This window comes from Triturus cristatus, chromosome 4_2, assembly GCF_964204655.1.
Source record: "Triturus cristatus chromosome 4_2, aTriCri1.1, whole genome shotgun sequence".
Lineage (NCBI taxonomy): Eukaryota > Metazoa > Chordata > Amphibia > Caudata > Salamandridae > Triturus > Triturus cristatus.
The window spans coordinates 686,918,256-686,931,457 of NC_140586.1; the positions used below are offsets into that span (position 1 = coordinate 686,918,256).

General features: G+C 41.0%; 1 protein-coding gene across 1 annotated transcript in view; it reads right to left on the minus strand.

The window, feature by feature from the left end:
* Positions 1-2,607: 2,607 nt before the first annotated feature.
* Positions 2,608-13,202, minus strand: part of C8A (complement C8 alpha chain) — a 447,843-nt gene continuing 437,248 nt past the window's right edge. Inside the window, exon 11 of the mRNA XM_085602506.1 lies at positions 2,608-2,952. Within this exon, the coding sequence (XP_085458632.1) occupies positions 2,801-2,952 (152 nt within the window). The 3' untranslated portion in view covers positions 2,608-2,800. The remainder of the gene's footprint in view (positions 2,953-13,202) is intronic.

Below are 13,202 nucleotides of genomic sequence, written 5' to 3' on the forward strand. Positions count from 1 at the left end.
ATAACAGCAGCTCACGAAGGCATGGCCTCGGCTCATGCAGGCGTTTCTGTGACTGTCACTAACTTGCAGCAACGTTACTGGTGGTGCCGATTGTATAAATAGACTTGTGATTATATCCTTACTTGTGACATTTGCCAGCAGATTAAACCTTCGACTGCTGCGCATCCACCACAAAAACAGTTGTACATATCTAGTAAACCGCTTGGGTGTGTTTATTTAGATCACTGCGGTCCTTTCTCCTCTGATACTGCCTATAAGTTCATCTTAGTTGCAGTGGATTCGTGCACACGCTATCTATGGGTTTGGCCACAACGCAGCGCTGATGCTCGAACTGTCATCAGGGATTTGAGTGTCTTTGTGGGAATTTTTGCATGTGGCACCCTCCATTCAGACCAGGGTCCGGCATTCGCCTCTAAGGCTTACAAAGAAGCCATGAGGTCTTTGGGGGTCCAAGTCACATTTTTGTCTCCATACCGGCCTGAGGGCAATTCTGTTGTGAAGCAAATGAACCGTGACTTAAAGCAATCTTTGACAGCTAGGGTTTTAGGTACTGGCAGAAACTGGTTGGCCCATTTATATAGCATACAATGTGCACTTAATAATCTCCCTAGAAGGTCTCTGGGTAGGCAGACCCCATACGAAATGCTCTTTGGCATAAACATTTTTGTCCCGGACCTTGATGGTTTAGACATGGCGGCGTTGGCCGCACCCTTTGACGTAGATGATCATTCTGCTGTGTTACAGAATCTACAAGAGACTCGAAACAGTCTTGCAAAGGAACACTTTTGTGGTAATAAACTAGACGTCAGGAACTTGAAGGAGTTGTTTATTACAAATCGCTACACAGCAGAGACAGCAGACCGGACACAAAGGCAGCTCACAGCAAACTGCCCTGCCCGCATTCAAAACATAGAATCTCACAACCGTGCTTCTAAGCAACAGCACTAACATTCTTTCTTTAAGTCCTACTGAGAATACACATTATAACAAGTATAAAGAATGTAAAATAACACTGTGAAAGGGAAAGATGAGAATATAACATATCCCCTTTTCTTAATAATAAAAAAAACAAAATAAAACAAAACAAACTTTTTTTTGAAAAACAACATATCAGCATAAGAGTAATAAATTGAACATTTAAAAACATATAATGTTTTTCATGAGACAAAACAAAACATACAATGATTATACCCTATAACGTTTGGGAATCATTTTCATTCTGGTGCTTCTTCTCAAAGAAGTATGAGCATCAACAATTTTATGAAATGTAGAAAGATCAACATTGTTAGAACAGGCCTCACCACTACAAGATGTATTCTTAACTTTAACAATTTTCCCAACATTCCACCAATTACCACCTTCAACCTGCACCACATTTTTACCAATACGGGTAACAAGGACAGGTGGTCCAAACTTGCTCACCCCTTTTTTAACATGAATAGAGGATTTAATACGAACTAGATCCCCCATTTGCACTTCCACCAACTTAGTAGATTTCTTCTCATCAAACCATTCCTTTTGTCAAGATTGGGAAGCCTTAACATTCTTTTTAACAATGTCCATGAGGTCATTGATATCATGGGCAGATTTGATCCACTTGTTCATCCAACCTGGTTTAAAGCTAGTGTTAGCCTTTCGTCCTCTTAAGAACTCGAAAGGTGAAATCTTAGTTGTCGAGTGGAGAGTAGTTCTATAGAACCAAAGCATACTATTGATAGCATTGTGAATGTTAGCATTAGAATATTTTGCCCACCTAATACATTCTCCCACCACTCTATTCATACGTTCAACCTGACCGTTTGACTGTGGGTGATATAACGAACTACGTACATGCTTAATGTTACATGAACTTAAAAAAGAATCGAATTCTGAACTGATAAATTGAGTACCATTGTCTGTCACAAGTGTTTCTGGAAACCCTTCTCGGATGAACACTTCCTTTAAGAAAGCGATCACACTAGAAGAGGAGGTATCCTTAACTATTTTCACCTCAGGCCATTTTGAAGTATAATCAATTAAAACCAAAATAAAACGACAACCTCCTTGTATACCTTCAATAGGACCCATGATGTCTAAACCTAATTTACACCAAGGAGAAGAAGGACATTCAATGGGAAGGAGAGGGGGCGTCTTATCCTTCAAACCTTTGTCAGAACTTCTGCAGATAGAGCAGGGATCAACAACATCACTGATGTCAATATCCATAGATGGCCACCAGAAACAATCCCGGACTCTTCGTTTTGTGAGAGTCAAACCTAGATGTCCCTCATGAGCCTTGAGAATGATATTCTTTCTTAGACAGTGAGGAGGAATGAGTTTGTCTGCACGGACCAACACACCACCCTCAATTGAAATTTCTGACTCCACCTTCCAAATGGCAAAAGGATTGATTTCTATAAATTTGTGATTTATTTGGATGAGTAAACCAAACAATCCTTCTAAAGCAACACAATAAACATTTTTCAGGAAGCAAGCAATTTAGCTAGAACATTGTAATTTAAAATTAACTGTTTTTTTAAAAAGACATTTTATCCGAAAGAGTCGTAGTCACATAGCTCAGATTTTCAACTTTCACAATTCTTGGAAAGCAGAGTCTTTTGAAACATATTGCAGTATATTTGTAATTTTATTTTTCCATGTTGTGTGAATAACAGATAGAGTATTCCTTTATTCCTCACATATACAGCTGTGCAGCACATATGGCTTTTCTAACAAGACCTCGTTACCATGCCTGTGGTTTCTATTTTTAATAAAAACGTTTGAAACATTTCCCTGAACATTCTAAGACAAATTGACTGCCTTAGCATGTGTTGGTTTGCACGCTCTTTCCAACACATGAGGCTCCACCTTCTTTTGGGGGAGGATTGTTGCATTCTCTTCTTCTAGTCCTTGTTGTTGACTGACATTGTGACCATGGTGCCCAGCAACTCCAGTTGCCATTCACTTTGGTGCCTGGTAAGGAAGCAGAAATATAAAATGAAAACATGTGGCTAGAGTATGATAAGAGCTAACAAAGGTTATCACAGCTTCTTTTAAGCAGAGTTAAATTGGGTTGAGTTTTGCAAATGATACAATACAATGAGGTATGTGCTATAAATGGAATAAAATATATGTGGTCACTAAAACGGCAGTGGCATATGAAGGGTATCTATTTTACCTTTATAGTATTTGTAAATAAAACAAGGTTAAACCTGTTGGACTTGGCCCTTTCCACCGGGTCATCCCCAGACATTGTGCCTTGACTCCTCCTATTTTTGCTGAATTCGTTTTTGTTGGCGTTTGGATTCCATGCACTTTATAAGTGTTAAAGTGCTTGTGCACTCTGTTTAAAACATGGTAACATTGGCTTATAACCAATTGGCATATTGAATTTACTTAGAGGTCCACAGTAAAGTGCACTACATGGGCCCAGGGACTGTCTATTAAATGCAACTAGTGGGTCTGCAGCTCTTATTGTGCCACCCACTTAAGTAGCTCTTTCAACATGTCCCAGGCCTGCCATTGCTGCCAGTGTGTGCGCTTTAAACTGCCATATCGACTTGGCAAAGTAAACCTGTTGCCATCCCCAAACCCTCCTTTTTGATGCATATAAGTCATCCCTAAGGTAGGGTCTGAACAGCCCAGAGAACAGGGTGCAATGTATGTAAAAAGAAGGGCATGTACTTTTAAATTTTATACGCCCTGGTAGTAAAAAAATCTCTTACATTTGTTTTTCTTTACTGCATGGCCTAACTCTCCTATAGGGTAACATTGGAATTACCTTATTATATTTTAGAAGTGTAATTTCCAAATTGAAACAGGTTACCAGTTCATGTTTGGTGCCTCTGGAGTCACAATTTAAAATCCTAACTTATGGTGGGGTCAGACTTTAAATTACAATTCTGAAAATGTCACTTTAAAAAATTTGGTATTTTCCTGCCTCAGACATTTACTACAGCCTGTACCTGGGTCACAACACTGGGTGCAGCTGACAGCTGAGCTTTGTGTATCCCTCCTAGACAACCACAGACAATAGCAAGTGTAAGTGGGCAATCACTGGCAGGATGGAGGGAGGAGCTGGCACACTTATACTTGAATAGGCTGTGTGATATCTCCACACAAAGAGCTGCATACCCCCTGTAGTTAGCATGGAGCGAGGCCAGTGGAAGCAGGATGCCTGGGGACTTCAAAGGGAGACCCCTAGAAGTGTCCTCCCACTTCAAAGGCACAACTGGGTTTAAATACTGGGCCTTTGATACCAAATCTTCAGAACACTTCTGGACCTGTGGATACTCTGCCAGAAAAAAGAATTGCTCTGCTGCTTAAAAGGACTGCCACTCTGCTGGGCTGCTGCTCTGAAGGAACTGCTACCCCGCTCTGCTGCTGCCCTCTTGCCTAGAGAAGAAGGACTGAACCTGCAACTTCATCTTGAAGCCTGGAACACAGAGCGTCTCAAAGGACTAGTCTGCTGGCCTCCTGATCTGAGCTTCATGGACATAAAAGGCTCCCCAAATAGCTCCTGGAACCAGCTACAGTGAGTTCCTGACCCGCATGTGGTGGTACCCTGTCAGGTCCTGGACCCTTGCTGTGGCTCACAGGCTCTTAAATCAAGCGTTTGGGCTCTGCGCGACTGCAAACAGGACAGTTTGCACTAAGACAGGGCCATAAACAACGAAAATCAGGATGACCCGCAGCCAGCCCATTTAATTGCAAAGTAACATCGATAGGTCGTGGGGGACCGACAACTCAAAGCACCTGCCTGCCCGCTTTTGACACGGCCTGCTCTTTGTGCCACACTGACAACTGCCTGCGATGCCCTCCTTGCTCCTCGTGGCCCTCTCTACAGCAAACGGGACCCTTGGCACAAATACCTCAGAGGAAAAAACTTCAACACTGATCTGGGAATGTATACAACCTACACTCCATCACAGTTGGCCTGAACTTTTGACTTTGATGTGGTCCAGAGTGACCAGAAACTGCAGTTGGTGCTTTATGCTTTTAGGCGATTTGTGCCAATCCATAAGGGGATACTTAATCAAATGGGAGTCAATAACATTTCCATTTGCTCATAAATTTGGTACTGTTTGATCAATCCATGTCACGTTGTTAGCATGTGATACTCAGGGTAGATACATTATGTTTCATGAAGATCCAGTGACAGGGAGTTAAAGGTGCAGGCAAAAATATTATGGATTTATTAATACATTTTGCATTGTTTGATGGACCGGCACGAAATTTAGCAGAAACTTAGAACATTTAACCTTCTTTAGTATTTTTATGTCTGTGCAGATCCAGCAATTGGGGGAAAAGTTACAAAGAGGGGAGAATTACCAATGGCATTGTGTGATGAATCCACAAAAAAATTGTCAGAAGCTTGGAAACTTTGGTTGTTACATAATGTCCTATTTTGTGTCAACCAATTGCTAGTAACGTTACCACTGTTTGATGCATCCAAATCACATGTGGCAGGCAGGTAGCAAATTACTCCAGATGCAGGTATTTTTGATTTTGTGCAGATCCATAGGGAGGATAAGTTAATGAAGGAGTCAAAATATTTTTGATTTTCTAAAACTTTGGCACCATCTGATGGATCTGCATGAACTTTGGCAGAGACTTAGCATATATAGCCTAGTACTGGTTTCCTGCGGAGGTAGATGTCAAGGTAGGAGAATTAAGTATTCATTTGATAACAAATTTGGCACTTTTTAATGAATCCACACAAAATATGTCCAAAGGTTAATGAGTTCAGCTTACTGTTGGGTATGTCAAGTTTTCAGCCATCGGGGGGGGGAAATGGGAAAGCAAATAGAGTTTATTCGCTAACAGCTTCGTCACTGTTAAATTAATCTGCATTAAATTTGACAGCTGGCCCAGTCAAGGCTGGGCAAGCCCTTTAACCAACACCCACTGCACACAGCTAAAGGTGATTGGGCACAGGGCCTGGCTGAAGGCTCTGGACAGAGCAGAAAGGGTAAACGGTTGGCTCTGTGTACTGGGGTTTGGGTGGCCATGGAGGATTTGGCACAGGGGCTGTCCCTGCAGTCATCTTCCTGCATTGAACAGCCAAAGGGCATGTTCAGTGTGGGTTGAACAGCCATAGCAGATTGGGAGCAAGGCTTGTCCTCAGGCTCAACTGCCCATGGCAAAAGGCTTGATTTCTATAAATTTGTGATTTATTTGGATGAGTAAGCCAAACAATCCTTCTAAAGCAACAAAATAAACATTTTTCAGGAAGCAAGCAATTTAGCTAGAACATTGTAATTTAAAATTGACTGTTTTTTTTTAAAAGACATTTTATTCGAAAAAGTGGTTGTCACATAGCTCAGATTTTCAACTTTAAAATTCTTGGTAAGCAGAGTCTTTTGAAACATACTACAGTATATTTTTAGTTTTATGTTTCCATGTTGTGTGATTAACAGATAGAGTATTCCTTTATTCGTCACATGTACAGCTGTGCAGCACATATGGCTTTTCTTACAAGAGCTCGTGCTTTAGAAAATTCATAACTCTGGTTCCACTGATTGAAGTTTTATCATTTTAGTCTTGTTTTATCGATTAAATTCAGTTCTATTTTTCTAACCCGTGGGATCTTTTTTGGGGGTATTTTCACTGTTTTAATGGTTGAAGTGTTGAAAAAATACTTTATACATTGTGCCAAGCTACCAGGAGGTTAAGCACAGGTTAATTTGGGATTTGCTTGTGCCTTACCATGACAAGGATTTTGGTTGCCGCTTGACCAGGGCTGACACCCCATTCAACCAGTAACCCAGTTTCTCACGAAACTCTATACGCCAACATGCTTAGAATAATTATATAAAACAAAGCAGTTGTCCGGTGGGGCTTTTATAGTAGGCATGGTTTACACAACAAAGGATGTGTCTAATGCATGAGAAATGTAATCCTGTGTTAGACACAATTCTAATTACAACATCGATTTAAAAGTGAAAATGTGTTTTTTGTTATTGCACTCTATTTCTAAATTGTTTATTTTGATTTTTAAAAAAAATGAAACATCAGTGCTATTTTAAAATAAAATTATCAAGTGAAATTACATGTCAATGATGTTATTGTATGTTTCAAAATTACAAGATTGTTAAAATAACGTCCCTATAATAGTTTTGGTGAAGTTCGTGTACAGGTGAGCAGGGCAATGGCTCTGGTGTGGTTGTGGAAGTCCTGACTAGAAATCTATGTCTGAGCTGGCTCTTCAAGGTTGTATGAGCCTTTTTGATAGCTCATAGTGGGGAAAGTTGGAGCAAGTGAAAAAGCTCTGACTGGGTTGACACACTTGCAAGTGCAGGTTAAGCACTTTGGCAGTCAGGTGCACGAGTTTTGCACTGGGCCTTCAATGGATCTCTTGAAATTTAAGGCAAGAACTCTTTAGTGCTCGACATGGTGGATGGTCTTCGGATAGCAACCACAGGAACCCCGCAAATGGTGATTTGTTAGACTCTGAATCCAAACATTTTTTAAGAGTCCTTATGCCCAGCACCCCACTTTTCCACTGTGTGTCAGTGCCTCATTGATAGATAAATAGCTTAAAGTAGGCAGGCTAGTAACTTTAATGAGTTTCAAAGCAAGGTATTGGAATATTATTCTATGCTCCTGGGACTTCCTGGCATCCAGGCTATCACAATGTATGGATACTATCAAATGCAATTTTGCATATCATCAACAGCAGGTAGTGTACCCCCTTGTCTGAAATGACAGACCTCAAAGATATCACCCTCATCCCAGGAGAACTCAATGATGCAAAGGACAGCAGCTCTCTTCTGCCTCTAAGGTCATGGATTAGAAATTGCCACTTTATCTTAATCTGCTCTTAGGTTGCAAATTATGAAAATTAGTCTCACTGCTATTGGTAAATTATCAAGGCTCAGTCTTCCCTCTCATATATTCCCTTCATCTACACTAAGACAGAGATAGCCATATCCTGAGAGAATTGGTTTGACAAAGTAAATTTCACACATCTAATCTGTTATATATTTGAAATTGGCAATGATACTATCTCTTAAGACCTCTGTAAGGGAAAAACTCTTTGTAAACCGTGGCAGCTGTGACATCACCACAATTTTCCATTGGTCCCTGAATGTTCTCCTGCTTTTTAGCAACCACCTGTTTACATCTGATGTTGAGTAATGCTTCAAATTGTAAGTTGATATTTCTCAGCACTTCTTGTTGATGTGCCAAGAGAAAGGCCATGCTTTGGTGTCCCCTTCCTGCATTCTCAAGGGCCAGTCCCTTTTGATGCCCTCTTCATTTACCAAACACACAAAAGGTGATGGGAGAAATGCTTCCAAATAGTCTAAACCACATGCAATCGCTCAGGGTAAAATTCTAACTGATCGCTTTGTATTCACTGTGTCACTCTAGATAGAAGCCTGCCTTCTGCAAATTAGAACTGACTCTACTCATCTGTCGAACAGTCACTTTCAAACTGACAGGTGAGGCTTCCTCCAAAAGCAAACACATGAAACCCAGAACGATTTCTGTTAGGCCTCATCTGTGAGGAGTAGTTTAGACAGTCTGGTACAGTGAGCAAGGGACTCAAGTCTGGATATGCCCCTTGTTCCTTAGGGTGTGTCATGAAATATACACAATGTCAACCCTCTGCATATACTCCTGCTGATGGCAGCTGATGGGAGCATGATTCTAACTGTTGTGGCACAATAGTAACACTCACAGGGGTGTTTTTGCTGGTTTTACCTGACAATTAAACCAAATGCTTTGCAGACAATGGTGGCCCATTTGCTTTTATTATTTTCTAGTGGGTTTGGGAAGTTTACAATCATTATGAACATAAGCCATGTTCATCAAATTATGTGAACATGGTAAACGTTTCTCCAAGGCTTTGGTTTCCATATCAAAATTTTAACACATATAGCTATTTAAAATATTTTTGGCAGAATGAAATTTGTAAGATGGAGATGGATCTTGTTTACAAGGGACTAATGCATCCCTATGTCTTCTTCCTCTATTGTTCTTTGTTTATAGGGCTATCTGCAAGGAACACACAGGGGTTCCCAGTAGAACACTGTCTTAAAACCTATACTGGTCATGTGCATGTAAGTAGTCATCACTGTATTTCATTCTGTAAGGAAGACCTTCCCAGACTCCTCTCAGAGAAAGAAAACTATACTACGTTTTATGGATTGGTCCCTTTGAATCTGGGGAATACATTGACCCTGAATTGAAGTGGTTCATTGCACAAACCCCTGCAGTTTTGAATAATAAACTTTAAGCTCCCCTCCAGCTTCCTAACTTGTTAAAAACCTGGTGGACCTGCATCTATACCCTGTTGCAGTTGCTGCTTCCAGAATTGGAGTGGAGCACTGCCTGTTTACAACTGGATAATAACATGTTTGTAGTCACAATATCATATAAAGGAACAATGTTTGACATATATATCATCTTCTAAACATTGTTTACAAAATATCATCACCATGTGTATAGATTTCCTAATATTAAATGCAATGGGTGATATTTTTGTAGACTATATTTAGTACATGATATTTGTGTCCAATGAAATTCTGACAAAGACATTCTGGCAAATGGGACCACACTGTATATTTAAAGAACATATTTCCCAAAATGTTGACTAAATAGCCAATGAAATGTAGAGGCAGATTTGATGAGCATTTCATGTAATACTCGAATACTCCAGGCTCAGCCTCATCACCCCAAAACATCATTCCTGTGGATCAGAAATAACACTTTGCCATTGGAGAATAGTGTGGCAGGTCGAGGCACTGGGCTTTCAGATGTGGATGTGTGTCGCAGTGGGAATGGGATGCACGTAAATCATGTGCCAGAGCTGTGCCCTACTAGTAAATAATGTTTCAAGAGATGGAATCCAGTGTTGAAGTCTCAGTGAATCGCCAGCGAAAATTCCCGCTCCCTGAAATTATATACCCTAATAATTGCTACTATTATATATCAGTGCAACCAGGCTCTTGGTCAATTATGTCTGAATGCTGTTCTACTGTCATTGCTTTGCATATACCACACTGTGCTGTCAGTAGCAATATAGTGCTGCTAGGTGTGCCCAGCTACTGAAATAGGGTGCAGTGCTGCTCAGTGCTAAGTTCTTCTCACTGTACCCCTGGTATTGCTCAGCTGCTCACCGTACCCCTGGTATTGTTCAGCTATACAAAATATGCCAAGATGCTGCTGAAATGCAATATTGCATAGGTGCTTAAATATGCTGTCAGCCTACTCAGTGTCTCAGCATGGCTGGGCAGCTTCTTTCTGTGCTAGTGGTGATTCCCAGTTATACCAGACCTAATTAGAGCACCAGTACTGTTGTTCAACTATGCCAATATTACTGACTATATCCTGGCTACTTGTGCCAAGGCTGCTGCTCTTATCCACTTGACTGCCTATATATCCGTTCAACTGCTGATGTGACATGTGGCTGTTGCTTAGCCTTTGCCATCATGCTGTTGCATCATATGACATTTGTTTGTGCATGTTGGTGGGCTCTTCTGACGTTCCTTGGGGATGATGCTTATCTGTGGTTGACCTAGCCATTTATCTGACGTTTCATGACTCCAAGGAATGTGACCTCAAGGTACGATGGGCGCTGCACTGCTGTGCTCAAGTGTTGGAACGCTGCCCATGAGAGCCTTATGTGCTGTTGAGGCTTCATTGTCTTTCAGGAGGCTGCCTGTGTACAGTGGGGGTGGCTGTTGACCTGATTAAGGTGGGGCACCTGAGGTGTGTATTATTAATTCTAGTTCCAACTTCCCTACCCCTTGATTGGGTTAACTGGGGCTTGGAGCGTTGTGTAGTCTGAATTAAATCAAGTTAACTTACCCCATTCCACACCAACACCCTCTGTTTTACCACGTGATTTAATATGAGGGAAACTGCAAATCTTTATTGAATTTAGTAAAGCCTAACTCACATGCTTGACCAACCTATAAAATATGGCGTTAAAGGCTAGATGTGCTGTTAACTTGCTGCTTGGAAGCATACATGGACATCAGAGCCATAGGGTATGCCTAGACAACAACATTGTGGCCATGTTATGTCTCTATACGTATTTTGCATTTGCTACTGTACTGTACACTCATTCTCCCCGCCATCTGAAAGTTGAAGAGCTGACTACCGCTGACTACCTCCGCCCACTCACGCCTCCCATTGTTGACAAGGTAGCTAACTCCTACTTTAACAGAACCTGTGGTGTGATCTTTAACAGCTCTCCATCATCTCAGGCTTCCTTCTTTAGTCCCTCTAGCATTCACCTTCTGGATTTACTAAAACTGTTTGATTGCCTTGCTGTTTCGCTTATGTCAAATTATGCATTTGATCTGCTCCACTGATCTACTGGTCAACAGAAACATCTGTAGCAAATCTCCCCCCTTAGTCTCTCCCCATGACCGTTCCAGAACATTTGGTTGCCATTTTTCTGTGTGATATTCATTTACAATCTGTAGCTGCATATTATTGATGGAGAGGTCACTTGCTGCCTTGCCTACACTCTGACATCTATAAAGTAGTTCTTTTGTATGACTTCCCAGCAGGCAGATGCAGTGGTGTTACCATGACTTCCAGCAGTCACTTTGTCCACATTATGAGCCGGTTCACAGTTTTGCAGTTGCAGAATGGGAATCCCTAATTATTCGGTCATCCATCATTTCATCTCTAACAGTATTTCCACATTAGCCACTGTCTTGTCATAGTGAAAAAATAGAAGTACTTTTTTTGTCTCTAGTAAAACTCAGCAGAGTTGCATTTTTTGGTTTAAATACTTTACTGCAAGCCACACATAAATCTCCCAAACAACTGCATTTGTTATCTCCCCAGCTGGGTTTCCATTTATAAGTTTGTCCAATACATTCTTCAATCAAAACTTTTGCTAAGATGCCCTAGTCGAAACTATGCACAGAACCCATATTATCAGCCATGGCACCTTGCCAAGGTTTGTTCTTTCTAATGGCCGCTTGACCCGTTTTGCACTGATGAAGACACTACTGGAACTGGCATATCTGAAAATCCCATTACCCTTGTCAAAGCTGTTCTCTACTCTACCTGTTGACTCATCATTGATGGAAAACATTGTGAAACTACAGCGCATGTGTGTCTATACTAAATGCTTTCTTTTTTTTAACTGCGCTCTTAGAAATCGATCTACCAGTAACAACCAGGCTAGCTTGGTGGGATTCGTCTTTTACAGGTGAATGGACCATTCTCAATAAACTTGTGCGTGGTTTGTTGTTCCCAAAGTGAAAAATATTAAAACCTCAATCACTTTTTCACCTTTATACCAATAATTTCAAATACAAGTTTAATGGCCTCAGACTCTTTGGGGAATATCAGCAAGGGCCGGAGATAATTATCGCTAAGCGCACTTAGCGCTAGGATAATTATCGCTGGCTATCGTGGAATTTTATCGCTGAGATAGTGTGCTATCAGCAACGCTTATCTCAAAAGCGATAAAATTCCTCGCGCTAACAGTCAAAAGTGAGATTACCACTGGAAATCCAGCGATAATCTCACACATTTTGGCGTTAGCTTGCTGATAAGGCAGGGCATACTTAGCCATTATATCCACCTTACATTGGATATAATGGCTAAGTCAGGGTGAAAGCAGGCATAAGGAAAGTAGTGTTAACTGTGGTTAGCGCTACTTTTCTCATCGCTATGTCTATTAGCGATTCCCTTGATAATTGGAGAAATGTCGCGTAGTGACATTTCTCCAGTTATTTTGGGAAGGAACGCCCACTTTGCATCTCATTAGAGATGCAAAGGTGGGCGTTATGGGAAAGGGAGCTAAAGCAAAGAATCACGCGTTAGCATGACCTTGATGATTAAGCGATAAAATTATCGCCGCTTTTCGTCCGAAAACGGACGCTAAAGCGGTGATAATTTTTCATCGCCAGCTTGCTGATATGCCCCTTAATTTCTTAACCTTACGTTGTGATCCAGCGCTCTCCCTGCCCAGCTCTACCATTCTTTCTAATCTTCTCATGTTTGCTAATGCTACTGCTACTTTGGTTAAAGATGAGATGCATTGCTCTCTAACATACCTCTTTTTAATCATCGCGTGTAGACAGCTTTAGCTCTCCGTTATTAAAGACTCATTGTTTCTGATTAAAATATGTAAATATAGCAGGCTTTTTGCCAGCCGCATTCTATCGATTGCTGGCTTTCTTGTCTGTCATTTCCCTGCTCTGTATTCAATTGTTTTCCTTCTTATTGTTTGTCTTGCCCATAGAGCA